A 21,838-nucleotide genomic window follows, 5' to 3' on the forward strand; every position below is an offset into this window, starting at 1 on the left:
AAAAAGAGGGTCAGTATAAAAATTACAGTGACACTTATAAGTATTTTAAACAGAAGAATTAAACCTTATTCACTGCTGGTACTTATATTCTGTGGTAATTAGGCATTGTTAATCAGTTAAATAGATCGCAAACTATTGGCAATTAACTCATACCAAACGTCTTTTCTATGTAGAAACCTGGAAAAAGGAACCAGAAAACTATGACTCACCCAAGGTAATATCAAATCAATCTCCAAATGACATACCTTGCCACAATTTCATACGTTCCTTTCTTTGACAAAATGATAGCTCAGTCTTATCTTTCAGTTAGTTTCATATACATTTTTTTCAAAAGTATACATTATCATTTTATGCTTTCCATGATAATATGGAATTGTGGCGATTCTGTATATTAAGTGCATATTGAGAAGTGGTGTACCTTAGAGTATTATGTGATAGTTTACAGTTCATATTAAACATTGAATACTGGTCCCCTTAAAATTCAACCTTCTTGGCTTCTGATTGTTTGTAGTCATATGAATTGAAATACACACGTATTAAATATAACTAATAATCCACAAGAGAATAAATTGATTTCTTCAATGGTAATGAGTTCATGAAAGTTTTAACATTAAACTAAAATGCATTTTTACACATTTTTAATGGATGTATTACCAAGTATATCCTACTATGTTTGCAGGAAGAGACATTCTTCCAATTTTTATTTTCATCTTGTTATCATATGACCATTGAGGGAAAGGGGACAGATACCTGTAATCCCAGAATTTGGTAAATGTTAACATGGCTCAGTTTCATATAACTGGTGTGGTCAGCATGGTTTTGCAAGAAGGGATTAGGAAAGCCCAGGATCCAAGGCAACTAATATAGGTTAAGCATTATACTTCCTGCAGCTCCAAGTGTTCTGAAGGTCATTCATCCTCAACGCTCACCAATAACATACCTTCAACTTTAGGCAGGAGGAGTCTCTCTACTTGCCAAACACACTATGAGCTTCATCAATAGGGAAGAGTCTCTCTACTTGCCAAACACATTACAAGCTTCCTCAGTAGTGGAAGAGTCCTTCTATTTGCCAAATGCACTACAAGCTTCCTCAATAGTGGAGAAGACTCTCTACTTGCCAAACACACTACAAGCTTCCTCAATAGTACCAATAGTGGCTCTGTCAACAAAATATGTTTTAATTGTATCTGCATAAAAATCCCTTGTCATTATTTGGGGTCACTCCCTCATCCCAACAGCTAGTTTGATAATACAACCATCATTAAAACTTGCTAGTTCCTGTAAGTTAACTGCAGTGGTCCTCCTATGCTGAACACTCTATCAAATAATATAAGAGCATCTTCTTAATTTTAGCCTTGTTAGAGAGTTCATTATCAGTAGGCCTAAGTACAGTTGTTATGACTGTAATCAATAAAATGTCCTTGATCCTAATTTTCAGCTGGCCAGCAATTAAAACAATTGAATAGCGAGGAATGTTTAAACTTTAGAGTCCATTGATGACTCATTTTGTGAACTACCAGTAAATGCTCTTATTAATTAGAAGTGGTGCTCGTCTATTACTGGCAAGAAGGAGAGTGAAGACATTCAGTTAAGGTATTACTGATATCCTAAACAACATATTTTAAGTACTTTATATTTAAGAATAATTTGAGTAGAGAGGATCCTCCACTAGTAAGGAAGTTTATAGTGTGTTTGGCAAATAGACTGACTCCTCCACTATTGAGGAAATTTACTTCTCTACACAATACTTAAATTCCTTAGATCAAATTACTGTATAATACATCAAGTCTTTAGTTACTTTGGCAAGGGTTCACAGTTGAAAGAGATCATAATCATTATAAAATATCAAAGCCATCTTATTAACAGTGCTGATGGTAGTACTTATTATTATAATTAATCATTTAACAGTCATATCAGCACACTCAATTTTTTATTTACAGAACTGGTTTTCAGACTCTAAGGTCTGTCATCTGTGCCAAAATTATTTTAAATTTTTATTTTAAATGTCAATGTCGATGAAATTTAATATCAACTAATAGAAACTAATTTATTCTGAAAGTCTTCAAATAAAATTGAGTTAAGAGTGGGCAGTCACATTGAGTTTTAAAACAGCTCTGATATTTTATTTCTGGTTCTAAATACTGTTTCGAGTTGAAATTTCTTAAATATATTAGCGATTTTAAAAACTTGATTTCCAAAAGATGTAGATGTTACAAATTGACTACGTTCAGAGATTTCCCTTTCTTCTCTCAGGGTTTTTCTTTCTTTCTCCATTTTCTTTTTCACATATTTGTCTATCATTGAGATATTCTTGGCGCAGATAACGGAACCTGATAACATTTTTAATGAAATATTCATAAGCAACATATTGTTCACAACCTCGAGGTGACGTATTTATCATGTGCTTCCAGTGTGCCCTGTACTTAAAGCTGAATGTTTGCCTAAGACTAGATCAACAGCCTGAACACGAGGATAATCCAGCCCTTCCTATGGTATGTTCATATATATTTTTTACAACATCATTATTAAGTTTTATATGTATTGTGTTCATACTTTTACACTTGCTTTTTTCTTTTTCTTATATTACAGTTGACCTCAACAGGGCTCCATTTTAACTGTTTTAAAACTCGATGTGACAACACACTCATATAAAATCATATGTTTTTAAAATCATTTTGATGCTGATGATGGACCAGTTCTGTAAATAAAAAATTTAGTGTGCTGATATGACTGTTAAATGATTAATTATAATAATTTGAAAGAGATGCCATAGGATTTCACTTCCAACTGACTGATCAGACCTTAGAAATGCCTTGGTAAGTTAAATGAAGTTCAACAGGAGGCTGTCAGTACAAATGAGACTAATGGAAGGAAGATAGAATCAATTCAATCAGTGAACAAAATAAGAATAATCTATAGTTTTCTGCCCTGTATTTTATGCCTTATTATCACAATAATCTGCTGTTGTGCTGTTTTAAATTATACAATAGTCTTCTTTTATTGTCAACAAACATTTTAAATGGTGAGTCAAATATTTAACTAATTCTTCCAGTTGCTTTAGATTGCAAATTTGCCATTGTAGCCAAGTATGCTAATTAATACTCCTCAGTGAAAGACTGGGGTTTGAATACCTACATTGATTGGAGCCATTCTGAATGGATTTTCTCCCAGAATTTTTCCAGACTCTCTCCTAGCCAATATAGTTATGGTATATACTTGAAGTCCTATAGCAAATCATATTTATGGATCCAAATGAAATGTACACATGTACAGATACAAACTTACAATATGGTAACAATCCATAAAATTAATATATAGCTTTTTAACAGTATATTTCATTGGATGTATTTGTGTCTTGATTTGGACATCCTTGCATGTGCCTTTTTATCCCTTTGGAAACATGCTAAGGAAAAGTGTCATACTTTGCAACCAGGTCTTTCAAGAACAAGAAAAAAATCCATTAAAGTTAGGAAGTGTCAATAACAATTTTTCAGAATGTTCAGGATAAGTTGCGAATTTTATATTATGAGGAAGTGGATCACACAGTAGTAAGCAGCTTGAAAAGCAGGTTTCCACCCAAAACAATGCCATATCTGATTAAAATAGAGCAGTTTTTATTAAGAATAGAAGATTAGTAATTAAGTTACGTTTTTATGGTTAAGATCTTGAGTCTGAAAAAACTAACTCTACATGGACATATTTTGTTGGATGTAGTTAAACAGCATAATGTCACACTAAGTTTTGAAAGTGTAGTGCAGAAAGTATAGTGTAGGTCAGAGGAGCCACTATACCCCAAGACTGCTTGAATCATGTAGCATTATCGAACATCCATTCCGATCTCACAAGGTAACTGGAGCTTGAACCTCTAATAAACTAATTCATCAGCAAAGCAACTGTCAGGAGAAGCATATTCCAGGCTTTCACTATTTTATTTTATTTCATATTGTAGCACTCATTATGAGCTTAAAAATTTAACATATGACAAGGCACCTATGCCTCACTAAGTTTTATTTCCTGATGAATCTTAGAAGATAAAGAAAGCTTTTATTGTTATACAAAGTCAGAGCATATCTGTGAAATATATGAAATCCCACCAATATATATTCTGTTTATTTTAAATATCAATGTCGATGAAATTTAATATCAACTAATAGAAACTAATTTATTCTGAAAGTTTTCAAATAAAATTGAGTTAAGAAATGATTATTGCTCAAAAATTACTCGTTCCAAAATGATAATAATTTGTGATAGTGAAATATTAATTTTGTGAACGTTAGTTTCACAAATATAGTAAAATATCGGTTGCTATTAATTTAAAATATAGACAAAGGGTATTAATATATCCTGAAAATAGCCTTTATTATTGTATTTCTAATTTCAGTCCTAGGACTGTCAGGTGCTAAGGTTTGAATAGAAATGGAAATCTAACTGTAATATTTTATCAAACTGGCATGTTACTTGCCTGTGACATTATTACTAACTGACGCATACAACCGTAACTATTAGTATGTTGTAAATAAATACAGTACATTACAGGGTAAAGTCCTAAGAATTTAAATGAGCATTATGCATGTATCTCGATGGTAGGTTGTAATAGTCCAAATGATTTTTCTTTTTGTCTTTCTATTCTTTCAACCAAGATTTCAGTCGCAGAAACTACAAGGTGGAATTTGTACCCAAAAATGATATGGTTTCAGGAAGATCATCTAATAAAGCCCTGAAGGAGCAGAATGACCCAATGAACCCAGACATTACCAGAAAAACACAATAACTCATTCTGTGTTTGATTATCATCTCTATCTGGTATGTAATTAGCATAATTTAAGCAATTTTATTATAGTTTCCATCCATAACAAAATAGTTATACTTTTTCAATGTCTAAAATATTATAAAATAAAAGCATAAGCATAAAAATTTTAATCTCAGTTTTTCATCTATTTATAAGCAATATATTAATAAAAGACCGATGTAAATATAATATAATTTCATTTATTTTTTAACACTTTTTTAAATGTTGTGGATAGGGTTTTGAATAGTTCCATTCTCTTAAAAAAAAAATTAATGGTTTTTCAGTTTATCAGACTACTATTCATGCTGTGAAAAAATATTGTCAACAAATATAAAGATGTGATAAATATAATAAGATACGGTATGATATATTATATGTGTATATATGAAGTGGGTCAAAAATTGCTGTTCACTAGGATAAAATTGATTTTCGTAACTAAAATAACAGATATCAGAAGAATAAGTTACAGTAATGAGAAATTCTCAAGTTAATTTAAAATTTGTAAGTGTGTTGCTTACCTCCTGTAGCCATGTGTTCAGTAACAGAGCTGTGTTCTGGTCACACTGACAAGTACACACACATGAGGCTGCTGCCACTTTCACTGTCAGTGACAGAATGAGTGCCTGCTACACTCCCAGACCACATGAGTGAAGAGGTAAGGCACTGGGGAACTGATATCCACTGATACTGGTCAAACCAGTCTCCCTGTCAAGGTGGGGCAATTCTTGCTCTCTCTCTCTCTCTTCAATATAATGTGGGCAAATACTTCATTGTAGGTTTGTGGTTAGCTGAATGGCATAACATTCCCTTTCAGAAGGAAACAGAGGCATTTCATTGTTGTTCCAATTAGTACCCTCAAGCAGGGTCTGTTACTGTTGTAGGGCTACATGTCCTTTTCAGCAAATATGTATTTCAAAGCTATTAACTAAAATTTACCATCTTTTACATCTGCTTGTGTGTAAAATAGGGACAATCAATCAATCAATCAATCAATCAATCAATCAATCAATCAATCAATCAATCAATCAATCAATCAATCAATCAATCAATCAATCAATCAAAAATAAATAAATAAATAAATAAATAAATAAATAAATAAATAAATAAATAAATAAATAAATAAATAAATAAATAAATAAATAAATAAATAATCTATCCATCTATCTATCTATCTATCTATTTATCTGTCTATCTATCTATCTGACTATTAAGTAAATTCATTTCTATATGTATAACTGAGTGCTCTCCCTGTTCTTCTAATGCAAGTAAAATAATGACAATGAATGGATCTATATTTTCTATTGTAAGCTTTTATTGTACTGTAAGAGGGTTACATAACACAAAATCAAAACAATGAGAACAAAATCTCAATAAATTAGATTATTTCCCTTCTAGAGTTCTTTGATTTCTTGTAGGCTGGTAAATGGTAAATCCTGATGTCTAATTCAGTGGTGATGCTACAGATTGGATGGAGTTTTAACAGTGGCAAGTGCAACATTTTATTAAAAGTACAGTAAATTTCATCCTCCACCTAGGTTCTGTATTCTTGAAGATTAAACAAAAAAAAAAAAAAAAAATTATTTCCACTATTCCTACATAATGAGCATGCCTAACCAATAATATTGTTTGTGTATTATGATATGACATTTTAAGTAGATATAAAGAAAATTCATGAAAATAATAAAACATTGAGAATGGAATTCACTCAGAGTGACAATTAAATGACTGTATTAATTACCGGTATTTAAGTACCGTAATTATATATTTCTCGTTTCACTGTAATTTATTATTATGTTGAAAATTAACTGTTCATAACTGGTAAATAGATCAATTTAATATGCGCAATAATATATGTACTTTGAACAGAATTAAAAAAAAAAAAATGCATTTTTGCATCAGTCATGTAAAAAAAAAATGCCATTTTATATTTCTGTTGTGTATGTATGTATGTACAGCTGAACAGAATTTAATGTAAATCAGTATTTAACATCAAGGAAGAACGTACTACAATGTAGACTATAAATTAATAAGTTGAATTAAGTGCGGCCAGTATCCAGTATTCGGGAGATAGTAGGTTCGAATCCCACTGTCGGCAGCCCTGAAAATGGTTTTCCGTGGTTTCCCATTTTCACACCAGGCAAATGCTGGGGCTGTACCTTAATTAAGGCCACGGTTGCTTCATTCCCACTCCTAGCCCTTTCCTGTCCCATCGTTGCCGTAAGACCTATCTGTAAAAATCAGATCAAAAATTAGATGGATGGCTTTTCCGGCGTTTGCTCTATTAACCAGCGTTTCGTCTTAGGTCTGACACTAGACTCTTCAGAGTGGGATGTGTCAGACCCTACCCACTGACGCTGGGGTGTATGCAGGTGAACTTATCAGAAGCTTATTTATGAAGCACAGTCTGATAACTGCATACGGGAGATCTGATTTTTTATATGCTCTATTGGTGGAAAAGAATCTAATTCCCTACATGGGAACTTAGAATTTCCATTTAGACCTATCTGTGTCGGTGCAACATAAAACAACTAGCAGAGAAATAAGTTGAATGGCAAACATAATTGGCATTCATATGAATTTTAGAGAAAAATGAAAGGGTATGTATAAATACTTTAAGATTCCTAGAAGAACATTCGAGGTTTCGTTAATAAACAAGGGAATGTACATGTGAGGACTAACAGAAGGCAGAAGTATTCAGTCAGCAGTATGTAAAGGTAGTTGGATGTAAAGGTAGAGTCGGAGACTATTACTGGTTAAGTATTGAAATTTACCTATGTTAATGAAGACACTTACAAAAAGGTACAAAATTTGAAAACTAGAAAAGCAGGTGAGACTGATAAGATTTCTTGGGTTATACTAAAAGCAATGGGTTGGGATATAGTGCCATATCTGAAAGCAGGAACATAACGGATGTTATTTGGGCCTGCCTGCAAAAATAATAGTACAGACCCAATTGAATAAAATGAAAAACCTATTAATAACTAATATAAATGTATTTACAGCAGGTAGAAATAATGCAATATACTGTCAAGTTATATAAACAAAGGGATTATAAATTATTGTGATTATTGAAACAATCTATGGTGTAAAGGCTAAGCTACTTAACTGCCAACCATGAGATTAGGTCTTAATTCCCAGCTCAACCATGAATTTAAGACTGGCCAGAGGATTTGGAACGGGGTTGTGCCTATCTCATGATGCCAGGTGCTGAATATAAGGAACGAAGGAAAGGGACCACCCTATCTCAAGGCTTAATAAGTCTGATTACGACTCCAACTGGTCTTTCGAGAGAGCACATAACACACAAATAGATTTTATTTAAGAATTAAATTTTCAGTATAACAGTGATTGAAATTCAATATTAATAAGCATATACTTCTATCTACTGTTTGTTGTACTCACACTGAACTCTAGTGAAAATGGACCATATGTCATGCCTTCTGTAATGTGAAGGTATTGATGATTTCACTGACATTGATGAATCTAGCCCTTTTACATTCGATAAAAAGGAGGCTCAGTTCACCGAGTCTATCTTGGGTCATAGAATTTTGTAGATAGGCTAGTTCTTTGTAAGTTTTAGCTTCTAAAAGGATCATTTGGTTAAAGAAACAGTAACAGGAATAGTCAGAAGCAAATAAAAAATGATGTGCATAAGTCTTGAATACTAGCAGCTGTGATTGAATTCTCTATTACTAATAACTTCATTAAGTCAGCTACAGAGGTTAATTAATGAGGCTGTTTCCTTTTTCTTTTCAAAGGGGCCAATGACATAGATGTTAGGACCCTTTAAACAACAAGCAAACAAGTATATATATATATATTTATTTAATTCAAAGTACAGTATTTTTGAAACCTACTACCTGGTCTGGAAGTTCACTGGATAGAGCTTTGTCATCTTGATTTTGATGAACCACTGCTACATTGTAAATCTCATCATCAGAAGCAGAAGTTAGAAATTTTGGGAAAATAATTTTGAATAGGTGGTTGACATTATTCATACCCTAAAATCTGCCCTTTAATTGGACTATAATAATGTATAAAAATATATATATATAAATATAAAAATAGCGGTTCAGAAGTACAGTATGTTTCTTGAGCTACTCATTCTGACATGATTAATCAAAAGTCCCTTTACTTCTCAAATTCTTTTATTTTCAAATTGTGGTGGAATGCCCAACCACTCTGCCAAAATTGTAACTGACAACATTGCTTTTTTAAAAATTATTTTGGTTTCAAGAAAAATTATCAGTTGCATTCTGAATAATACACTTTATCAAGCTCTACCTTTTCTGATGGTAAAATTTCTAATGCTAAATTAGTGCACTCTAGAATCTTTGTAACACTATCTGAAAAAAATCATTCAAATTTCTTTAATTTTTTTTCAAACCCACATCTTGTTCTTTTCTTCCTTTTCTTCTTAGATATCAATTTCATTTTTGACAAAGCCCTAAATATATATATTATTTATATCATAAGCATAACACAGGGCCTTAATAAACTGGAATCTCGGAGACCAATGTAATGGGCAAAGTTTTTATGATATAAGATGAAACCAAAATTCCTAGCTTCTAATACTCTGACTGAAGAATGGGATACAACATTTCTACTGTGTTATGAAAGGACCTAACTTCTTGAATTCCACATGCAGTGTCCTTAGGTACTAGATTTAAATTATGCGCTGCACAATGCACGTATTTTTCAGTTCTTTGTCTTTGTTGAATTCTTGTTTTGACACCTTCGTTTATGCCTGACAAATTGGCACAACTGTCATACCCGTGACCCCTGATGATGGCATTTAGTCCCTTTCCATATATTGTACGGGGTAACTCCTTCTCTATTCCTGATCTTATATTTTGCAAAAAGCTAATAAGCTTCGATTGTTTTTCATAACACAAGGCTTTCAATTTACATCATGTAAAATGATAACAAATTCTAAATATCTGAGTTAATTGATCTATGTTTTTTTGTTATGTCCTGTGTTGTAATAATTTAGAACTTCATAGAAATTCTGTGTCATTCCTTTTTTTTTTTTTTTTCAAATGCATGGGATAGAACACTTGTAAACTAATTTTGTATTGAAGGGCTTAGGTACTTTTGAGTGTATTTTGGTTTGTTTATGAGATCACATAACACAGGATCATACTTTACAAGCAGGTCAATGACTACTAAAAACTTTTCCACTGTTTGATTTCCCAATTTCTTCCCTATATCCCCCAAAAGTTAGATTATTGGATGTCAGTGTTAATTTCACATTTACAATACACTCAAGGACCTGTTTCTATATGTTTCCACTTTTCTTTAGTTCTGTATCCATTACCTGCTATGTTTTTCTATGCCACAAATTAAAAACAATGCATGCGTTCCAATGTTCATAACTAGTTTCGTGTCACACTATACTTTCAGCTAATCACTTTCAATCTTGGACCCCTTCACTCCAAGTTGAAGACTATTTCTGTTCTCCAAAAAGCCAACATGGTTTTCAATAAACAGGAGTCATTTTTGAATGAATAACACTACCATTCTCTCCAAATTCTTTGCCCCTTGAATGTGAACTTTTCAAAATATTTTTAGTGGAAAAGGATCTGTTATCCTGTTTAACATCTTTAGGGAAAGGACCCACAGGCTGATAAGGATTTTGTCTAACAAAGGCATTTTTAGTTTCATTGTCCATATCTAACTCATAATTTACATGATCATTTGAATAGTTCCCTATGTTGACAGGCTTAATTATATTTATGGCAATTTTGTCACAATCTTCATTTTCATAATTTTGGTGTATTTCGATATCACTTTTCACTTCAGAAGCACATTCATCTCTGACACTGCAAGGGGGAGTATCATCTGTAACTGTTTTACTAATACTAGAACTAGGAGGAGAAAAAACTTTCTGATTATATTAGACATGTTTACAAAATTACTAACCGGCTTGATAAAAGGTAGTTCAGGTTTCAAACAGATCATTCCAGTACAGCTCAACTTAAAGGATTCCAGTAAGATATAGCAGATATTTTGGATTCGGGAGGTCAAATGGACTGCATTACTACTGACCTATCCAAGGCTTTTGATAGAGTAGATCATGGAAGACTGCTAACAAAAATGTAGGCTATTTAATTAAACAAAAGAGTGACTACATTTCTATAAAATAGGGTAGGTGAAGCATAATCTGTTCCTGTAATGATTAAGATGGGGGTTCCGAAAGGCCCCTTATGTTTTCCTATGTATATAAACGATATGAGCAAACAATTGGAATCTCAGATAGGGCTTCTTGTAGATGATGTTATATTGTATAGAGTAACAACTAAGCTATAGGATTGTGAGCAACTGTAAAAAGACCTCGACAAAGTTGTGAGGTGGATGGCAGAAAATGGTATGTTGATAAACTGGGTAGAGAGTAAGGCTGTAATTTTCACCAAGAGGAAAAGTTCTGTCAAGTTTTAATTACTGTTTTGACAGAGTGAATGTAACTCATGGGGATCACTGTAAATACTTAGATGTTAATATAGGTAATGAAAGATCTTCATTGGGGTAATCACATTAATGAGGTTGTAAATAATAGTTACAGACCTCTTCATATGGTTGTGAGGGTATTTAGGGGTTCTAGTAAGGATGTAAAGGAGATGGCATATAAGTACCTGTCATGACACCAATGGGAGTATGGTTTCAGTGTGTGGTACCCTCACCAGAATTAATTTCTTGATTTGAGAAGTGGAAAAGTTACAAAGGAAAGCAGCACAATTTGTTCTGGGTGATCCGACAAAAGAGTAGTATTGTATTATGAAAATGTTGCACTTTGTGGGCTGGGAAAACTTGAAAGTAAGGAGACGAGCTGCTCAACTGGACTGTCAGAAGAAAGATGGCATGGAATAAAATTAGTAGATGAATAAGCTTGAATGGAGTTTTTAAAAGTAGGAAAGATAAAGTTGGAATTCGAGAGGACAAACTGGGACAAATATTTTTTTATAAGAATAGGATTTAGGGATTAGTATAATTTACCAAAGGAGAAGATTGATAAATTTCTCTTTGAAATCATTAAGGGAATCTGTCACTGGGATGACAGCCCTAAATCGGTGGTAAATGTAAATGATATAAATGATCTCTACTAGACAGAGTCAGTTCATCCAGAATACAGCGGTTCAGACACATGACGAGGATGTAGCCTACAAGATGAGCCCAAATGCACTTGGAAGGAGAGGTAGATGGAAAGTGCCTGGTTGGAAGACCTAGAACCTACTGGATGTACTGTATATGGTCAACACACATTGCAACCAGGGAAGGACAATAGATCATGTCATGAAGAACAGGATATTTCTGAATAGAGGAGAATGGAAGAGGCTTATGAACAGCACCTGGGAAACTTGAAATTTAAACCATTGATAATGATGATGATGATTCAAATATAATATGCTTGGCCTATATACTTAGCCATCCATGTCCCTAGGCAACCGACCAGACAAGTTAATTTGTATTAAATAACATCAAGAACATAACAGCCATAAAGGTAAAATCATTTAATCAGATTTTATTTATTTCATTTTACTTATTAACGTGACAACTGCCTACTATGAAGCCAGGGCATCAGAAAGCTGCTGTCATGATACGACAAATGCCTAAATTGTTTTGGTGATTATGTGGAAAAATAAGTATGAAACCAATAAACTTTTAGTGATAAAATTATTGTGATGTCAATGTGTTTTCTTTTTTAGCCCACCGGAGGTTAAAGAAACAGCCCTTGTAGGTCCTTGTCTTTTCATATTTTCATATTTATCCTTATCTCGTCTTTCTGTTTCTACCTCTTCCTGGACTGATCTCTAATTGTGTTTATCCTATTATGTTTTCCTACTCAGGTTCCTTTCTATACATTGCTTGGTATTCGTAACTGAAATTCTTTTGGTCTAGGTTTATGATATGTTAACTTCAACTTTAACTAAAATTCTATCCTAGTAATTTTCTGGAAATTCTCATGGTGTAAATTCTAAACAAGAAACAGTAATCTGCTGTGACCTATGGATTCAGGTCATTTTCTTTCCACTGGAGATGTGTTGGATTGGGGAGATTCGAGGTTTCTCCATGGAGAGTGGAAACTAGACATGCAGTTTAGTTAGGAGGAGAATTCTGTATCACATGTCATAGGGAATAATCTTTGCAAATGAAATAATATTTATAAAATGCAGAATTTAGTATATACTTCTACAGAGGAAATTTTTGCATGATTCTAGTACTAAAAATTAGAGGGGAAAAAAGAGAGCAAAAATGATTCATAAATTTTTAAAAGAAGTATTTTATTTTAACAGTTTAAGCCTTACGCTTACATTGCAATGATAAGCAAAGCTATGTAAGCTACCGTATGCAAACTTCCCTTTCGATTTTAAACAAAAGGGAAGTTTACATAGCATGCAGGGTGTTGTCCAGTGGGATGTGAAGAAATATTCAGAACACAGCTATCAATGAAATATAGAGAGCTTCAAATCCCACTGGACCTAAGCTTATAAATCAGAATAAAACTTCTGTTTGTTTAAGAAAATGAAAAGTTGATTAGTGGTGTTTCATCAATTTCCAAAATACTGGGGATCCCAAGGCAGATGACTAGGCCTACATTATATTCTTCCACATTATTCCTTAAGTGTGAGGTGGTAGGTAGAAATATGTTATCATTCTGAGAATATTAGTATAATATATTCTCCTGAGATGATGCAGTCATAACTTCCAAAAGTATTATGCCATTTATAGTTTCTTATTGGAGAACTGATTATGGTACTTCTTCATTTGTTATTAATTCCTTCTCTGGATTCTTTGATTTTAGTTCTTGCATTTCCTCAGTAATTGGTTCCTCAGCAGTGTTCCATGGTTGAACTTCGTTGGTACCAAAACAGATGAAGAGGAGGCTTGGTACTAGAGCCATTGCTGCTGCAATAATAAATACCATCTGCCACTGACTGGAACTTTGCTGAAACATAAGCAACAACATCACAACTTAAGGATCCTTTTCTTGAGCTTTGATATTCATTATGTAGAGATGAAAAAAATACATACCGGTACTTAGTTTCATTGACTACAATTTATAAACAAGCCCCATGGTGTAGGGATAGAATACCTGTGGAGGCCTTGGGTTTGGTTCCCAGTCAGTCCAAGTTCTTTAATTCTTGACTGAGGGCTAGAACAGTGTTCACTCAGCTTTTTAATATGAAGATAGGAGCTGTATGAAATGAGAGGCAGAGAACCTGGTTGCAAAATCTTAGCAACAGTGTGAATATATCATCACAATGACCATGTGACTCAACATTTGGTGGGACAGAAGTTGTTTTGGCAGGCCAAAGCCCATAATTTTGATTTGCATTTTGCATACCGGTACTAAAGACAAGCAAGTGATCTCATTTGAGGACTTTCTGCTTTGAATACACCCATACTCAGCAATAGACTACATACACCGGAGCACTTAATTGTGTCTACTAATAACATTGTGATTAGAAAGTCATTTTAATATACTGTTATGTATCCATAAAATAAGTGAAATTTGAATTACACCTATTCATAGAGAACATTAGTGTTTTAGGAGCCAGATAGTGAGAAGGCTTCATTGCTGCTCTTTGTATTCAGATATTCTGCTGTTCGCATACGATCAAGTAAATCAACTGTTACATGTATTTCAATATTTGAAGTTCAAATCTTCAACATAGATCAAGAGAAGTTATTGAGTAAGTCTCTTAAGACATATTTTATTGTAATTCTGATATTTCAGCAATTAAGGGCATTTTAAATTTCTATTAGTGCATAGTAGTAGATGATGATGGTGATGATGATGATGATGATGATGAAAGAGCAGCTGGGATTGATAAGATTTCTAGGGATATGCTAAAGACAATGGGTTGGGATATAGTTACATATCTGAAATATTTATTAGATTACTCTCTGCATCTTGTAATGGGGGACTCCATTGTTAAGCACATGGGGAAAGAAAGGAAGGGAACCAGGGTAGAGTGTTTCCCAGAAATTAAGTTAAGGCAGATGCTGATGAAAGTAGAAGGGAAGGAGGATGATAAAAAGAAGATGGTAGTTTTTTATGTCAGTACCAACAACATAAAGCAAGCAAAAATGGGTACCACCATAGGTGGGGATGTGTGGAATATGGTTATGACATCACAGAAGAAGTGTAAAGGAGCAGAGATTGTTACCAGTGGGATACTAAGTAATAGGGATACTGACTGGAGGGTGATCGGGTATTTAACCCCTAAATGTGCAATTTATTATTTCTTTGAAATATGATGGTATTTAATTCCAAAAGTAAGACATTATTATCAGAAAAATATTTAAAAATTATTTGTCACAAGTCAAAATGGCTATACAAAAACTGCTCAACTAGATTCAAAATGACTTCAGAATGTGAAGTAATTGTGCTCCGAAACTAATTTAAGTGTGTTAATGAAGTCTTCTTTTTCTGGTAGGCTAAGTTGTTTGTGTTCTATTAAATTTGGCCTAATGATTTTTATTGTTTTACCTACTGGAATATTTGTATACATGTCTTTGATATCAAAAGAACATGACTTGTGACAAAGAACATGATGCGGTGTTAACTTAAAATTCTTAAGAACTTTACAGAAGTCTACTGAATTCAATAAGAAGATATACAAGCAGGAAGGCCCTGCTATGGGGGAAAATTTACAATTTCTGGAATGTCTCTCTGGAACCTGTTTCTACCTCAAAGAACCTAAAATAATTAATTATTTTAACTTTATAAATTCACATAGGTTTAAGCATAACAAGGTACTTAATAAGATGTTTTTAAGAAGATAAATATACCTTGTTATTTCAGCTAAGCATTGTGATAAGCTGAAGATGTTCCAAATTGAATGCAACATGTACTGTAAGTGATTAATTGATTTGCTTAAAGCAAATATAAGTATCAAAAAGGTGGAAATTTACTGTTATTGTTTCAATGTAGTGTAAATAAGATTTGATATGGAAAATGAAGCTGATTTCTGCAAATGTCATGGTCACATGATCCTGGGATATATGTGTGTGTGTGTGTGTGTGCGTGCGTGTGTGTGTGCGTGTGTGTGCAAACGCTACTCTTTTGTCAGAAATCACCCGGAACAAATCGAGCTGCTTTTCTTTGGATTTTTTTCCAGTTCTTAAATCAAGTAATCCTGGTGGGGGTCCCATGCCCTGGAACCATACTCTGGTTGGGGTCTTACCAGAGACTTATATGCCCTCTCCTTTATATCCTTATTACAATCCCTAAATACCCTTATAACCATGTGCAGAAACCTGTATTCTTTATTTACCAACACATTTATGTGATTACCCCAATGGAGATCTTTCCTTATATTAACACCTAGGTACTTACAATGATCCCCAAAAAGAACTTTCACCCCATCAATGCAGTAATTGAAACTGAGAAAACTTTTCCTATTTGTGAAACTCACAATCTGACTTTTAATCCCGTTTATCATCATAACATTGTCTACTGGCCATCTCACAATATTATCAAGGTCATTTCACAATTTCTCACAATCACCAATGGAGATGTTTGGGAAATATACAACTTCTTTGAAATAATTTAAGAAAAGTCTAGGTAAACAACTGGGCATCAGCCCTGCATGCAGATCAATGGCGATTGATACTGCTTTCTTTACACTATTCTAGAGATGTGTCCTGCAGGGCCAATGTGGAGAATTTATGTGCTTGTGGTCAAGTTCAGATTCTGTGTATTGTTTTACTATTATCAATAATTTCTACATGGCATTGTAACTTAGTTTAGTTTATATTTATTGCCATAAATTACCAACATACAAGGCAGAACATAGAAATATCCAACCAGAACCCTTCAGTTACAAAACATTCACAGCAAATTCCCATCTGATTGCTGGGGCAAAACCCAAGTGCAATATGTTTCAAGGGCATCCTCAGTACTCATGTGAGTTTGGAGAAGAAATTGCAATATAAGATGAGGCAGGGAAACTAGTAATATAGTTGATTTTAACAGCCAGGGCAGACTGATCACCTATGATTGAGCAGAGCAGGCGTTCTCAAACTGGTAAACTAACCATGCACCTAAAATAGTGCTCATAAGCAATACGTTTCATAGAGATGTTTATTTAAATATAATTATAAATGAATAGCTAAAAAGCTATAAATGGGTCTACCTATTAATTACTTTATTGGTAATATAACATACATACATACATACATACATACATACATACATACATACATACATACATACATACATACATACATACATACATACATACATACATACATACATACATTATCATTATAGACTGTTATGCCTTTCAGCGTTCAGTCTGCAAGCCTCTGAGAATTTACTAAATGTCGCCACAATCCTCGATTTGCAACTAGTGTTGAGGCCTCATTTAGTTCTATACCTCTTATCCTTAAATCATTAGAAACCGAGTCTAACCATCGTCGTCTTGGTCTCCCTCTACTTCTCTTACCCTCCATAGCAGAGTCCATTATTCTCCTAGGTAACCTATCCTCCTCCATTCGCCTCACATGACCCCACTACCAAAGCCGGTTTATGCGTACAGCTTCATCCATCGAGTTCATTCCTAAATTAGCCTTTATATCCTCATTCCGAGTACCCACCTGCCATTGTTCCCATCTGTTTGTACAAGCAATCGTTCTTGCTACTTTCATGTCTGTTACTTCTAACTTATGAATAAGATATCCTGAGTCCACCCAGCTTTTGCTCCCGTAAAGCAAAGTTGGTCTAAAAACAGACCGATGTAAAGATAGTTTCGTCTGGGAGCTGACTTCCTTCGTACAGAATACTGCTGATCGCAACTGCGAGCTCACTGCATTAGCTTTACTACACCTTGATTCAATCTCACTTACTATATTACCATCCTGGGAGAACACACAACCTAAATACTTGAAATTCAAAAAGACTAAATTCACAGTCTTGCTTGCTAAACATCATCAAAATAAATTAATCACAGTTCTGCTAAAATGTTGGATAAAATTTCACCACTAACAAGGCCACTGATATACCTCTACTCCAGGGGTTCTCAGCCTTTTTTATGTGAGGGTGTATAGGATGTGGATGGTGTAGGATAAGAAGGAAACCAAATAAAGTGAGGCAAAGAGAAGAGACAAAGAGATAAATATGAATAAAGGTGGTAAACAACTATGAACAAAGGACAATCTAAAATTTCAGTACTTTACCAGTATTAGTCACCTTCTCTACTTGAACATTATCTTTATATCCAACAATCTTTACATGCAGCTGAGTAAATACTTCTGTCTTCTCGAAATCCACACACATTTACTCCCCTTATTCATTTATGATTTCTGGAATGTCTTTCTGGACCCTGTTTCTAACTCAAAGTACCTACACATACCCTTTCATTTTTCACTAAAACTCATACTCTTTCCAATTATGCTTGACATTATGTCATCTTTAGCTGATTAAAGCTAAATTCTATTTCCTGGTAAGTTCATTCAACCTCTCCTTACTTCCACAATCATTCCTAAGTACCGTATATTTCTTTCCAAATTGCACCTCCTTCTTAATCTATTTATTACTCTGTTGTACAAAGGTAATCCCAAAAATAAGGTCTCCTGTTTTTTTATAAATACAGAGACCTATTTATTTCTACAGTGGTTTACATCATTTTACAGCTTGAACACTTAGTTATTTTTCTACATAATCACCATTTTGGTTGATGCATTTTTGTAGACGCTGTGACAGTTTTTGTTTGCCCATGTCATACCAGCTCGCCGCCATGCTGTTCAGGAAGTTGTGAACCTCATCTTTCACCTTGTCATTGGTGCTGGCACTCACCTTGCGCACACCTTCCGGTATTTCAACTTTTCCGTTAAAATTCTGTGAGTGGCACTTTAGGAAACCTCGGGAACCAAAGTACAGAGATTATCCAGGGTGATCCGCCGATCTTCACGCATGATTTGCTCAACCTTCATGACTGTCTCAATGGAAATTGATAGTCTCCCGCTCCTTTGTACGTCGTGAATTTCAGTCCGACCAGCTGCAAACTCTCTACACCCCTTACGAACATTTTTGACGTTCATGCACTTGGCGGTAACATCCAATGGGAGCTTCATTCTCAAAGGCTGCCAAGCCAAGACTGAATGCCTCAGTGTGGTGTACGCATGTTTATATGCGAGCGCGGGAAACACTCTTCACAATATTTTGACCAACAGCCACACGAACAGAGTTTTTTATTTATAAAGAAATAGGAGACCTTATTTTTGGGATTACCCTCGTAATATAATGGATCTTTACCATTCCTTTCCACCTTTAAAGGTACATACCTGTTTTCACACTTCTCAGCAATTGCTTTTAAGCTATCCCATAGGTTGTTTACATTTCTATTTACTGGTACCGTACCATTTTCCAAAGACCATAAATACTTTTTATGAACTCAATCAAGTCTGTATTATCAGCTGTATGGTACTGTCCAATGTTCCTACTTTTACAACCTTCCTTCCTGTAGCATATATTTTTAACTGTGATAAAAACAGCTATGTGATCACTTATTCCATCAATCAATTCAGTTCTGTACAGCTCATCTGGCTAAGTCAACAACTTTTCTAGAATATTCTTCCCTCTAGTTGGCTCCATCACTTTCTGATTCATCTGTCCTTCCCAGATTAACTTATTTACCATTTGTTGGTCATGTTTTCTGTCATTTGTATTACCTTTCCAGTTAACATTTGGTAAATTGAGATAATGCACTACAATCATGTTCCTTTCTATGTTGTTTCCCCACACTGCTGATTATCTTATTAAATAATTCTGGTCAGCATGTTAAGTGAAATCTTTTTCTTGGTATCTATGTAGTAGAAGGAAACTTTTTTGAAAATAATCCTAGCCTCAAAGCAATTTCAATGTTTCAACAATGCTTGCGTCAATGGGTTGAAAGATAACAAGATAGATAACATTATGAAGAGGAAGACAATCAAATTGAGTATTGTACATAATTTCTACTGCAATAACACTTACATTCTGATAGGTTAAGAACCCAACAATCATGGGTGAAATGAAACCTGGCATAACTGTGAACATGTTGGAAAACCCCATCACTGCACCTGTAAAGGGAACACATGTAATTTGACTTCTCTTCCTCATAGATTTTCACCAATTTTATGTACACATCAACAATCATCAAGCTGAATGACCATGCAGTTTTAAGGAGAATTTCCTTCAGGTGAACTGAAGGCTGTTTCTTGTAATGTAGAATGGAGTAAACAATGAATTAATTAATTTTTATTCAAGGGAAGTTCAAGTGAAAATGAACCATATCTTATTAAAACGAATATATATTCAGTTATACCTTTCAGAGATTTGCAATTTATGAGCACAAAGTGATGACCATATTTATAACATATGTATATGCATAAACAGAACATTCTAAAATAAGTTTTTGTTATTTACAATTGCATACATACCGTAAAACTTATGTAAGTGAAAAACAGATATTAAATCACTCCTTATGAGGTTCTAGAAAAGTCATACTTTTTTATACAATTTTTTAAATGTACATCTCCTTGCATTGTCAACTGTTTGTAACTATACATAAAATTAATTATAACACCACGTTTCAGGAATTTTTTTTTCTTTTTTTTTTTGCTATCGGTCACAATCCTGTATCTTATTTATAACTCTGTACAGTATAAAGTCACCTGCAAAAGGCCTAATCTGTGATTCCAGTTCTTTACTCATATAATTTGTATATATAAGAAGACATAATGGTCCAATAATACTGCCCTGTGGAACCCCTTCTTAATCATTACAGGATCAGATAATGCTTCTTCTCCTACTATAATTCTCTGAGCCACCCATTCAACCACTCTTTTGTCTAATCCAATTGCCCTCATTTTTGTCAGTAATCTCCCATGATCTACCCTGTCAAAAGCCATGGATAGGTCAATAGCAATACAGTCCATTTGACCTCCTGACCCAGCTCTGCCCTGTAGAATTATGTTTTCTTTGAGACTTTAACCTCTGTGACAATTAATAAGTGAACAATGGCCAAGTGGATTCATTGAACTGAGTATGCCTCACCTCATTATCTGCAGGCCTTCAGGTTGAGAAGTGGTTGTTTTGTAGGCCAAGGCCCATTATGGTTGCAGTGCCAAGTATTTTTTTTTAAATAAGTGGAGAAATTTAGTAAGAGGGATACTACTAATAAATACTTTCAAATAATTGCAAAATAATGTATGAAGAAAGAGGAATAAAGAGGAATAGTGAATAGTCACCAAGTCTGTAATTTGAGTAACATTTGAGGCATACGAGTGGGTCAACTTGCTGAACATGTAAACAGTGACAGTATTAAGGAAAATCCTGAAGCCCTGATAGTTCATATTGGCACAAATGACCTTCATAATTTCTCAACACCTAGTGACATAATGGCCGAAACTGATAGGCTTATTACTGCGATAAAAAGGAAGTTTCCAGTGGCAAATCTTTGTCTCAGTGGCATTTGATATCAGCATGATGTTGATTATCACTATATAGATGCTGTAAACTCCCCTCTTGACTGGTTATGCCGTAATGGAGATGTCCTTTTTGTCGATGGTAATAGTTGGCTTAGAGGTAGTGATTTTAAAAAAGATGGGCTACACCTTAACAGAAAAGGAACCTCTAAGTTTGGTAAACTTCTCAATGGAATATCTAGTAGAATGCTCTCGGGAAACTAATTAAGAAAATAAGGGGGAATGCTAATCCTACTGGCAAAAACTTAAGTGATACAGAAAATGATTTAGAAAGTATAACTTATATCAGGAATACAATACACAATGTAGATAGGGAATCATTTCACAGAGATCAGATACACTATACTAAGAAAGCACCAAAGACATCAATAAAAAGGTTAGTTGAACACATTAGAGGATACTATCAAAATGTAAATGGACTTCGAAGCAAACTAACTGAACTTAAAATTTCTTCATGTTTAGCTGACTATGACTTCGTGGTATTAACTGAAACAAACTTAAATGATGAAATTAGTGATGTGGAACTCGGACTTGAAACGTATTCAATTTTCAGATGTGATAGGTCTTCTTTAACAA

The 21,838-nt window shown here is 34.0% G+C and overlaps 1 protein-coding gene across 8 annotated transcripts in view; it reads right to left on the reverse strand.

Annotated features, from left to right (window-relative positions):
* The window catches only part of LOC136858274 (sialin), a 194,168-nt gene that overhangs the window by 56,763 nt on the left and 115,567 nt on the right, over positions 1–21,838 (reverse strand). For 7 of the 8 annotated variants that reach the window (XM_068225475.1, XM_068225474.1, XM_068225470.1 and 4 more), the window contains 2 exons: positions 19,770–19,855; positions 8,920–13,733 (listed from right to left, as the gene is read on the reverse strand). The exons of the other annotated variant lie outside the window; for it this stretch is intronic. In XM_068225475.1, coding sequence (XP_068081576.1) covers positions 13,536–13,733; positions 19,770–19,855 — 284 coding nt within the window. In that variant the 3' untranslated portion in view covers positions 8,920–13,535. Of the gene's footprint in view, positions 1–8,919; positions 13,734–19,769; positions 19,856–21,838 lie in introns of those variants that run through there. 8 annotated transcript variants of the gene reach the window in all.

Source organism: Anabrus simplex, chromosome 1 (genome assembly GCF_040414725.1).
Source record: "Anabrus simplex isolate iqAnaSimp1 chromosome 1, ASM4041472v1, whole genome shotgun sequence".
In the NCBI taxonomy this organism is placed as follows: Eukaryota; Metazoa; Arthropoda; class Insecta; order Orthoptera; family Tettigoniidae; genus Anabrus; species Anabrus simplex.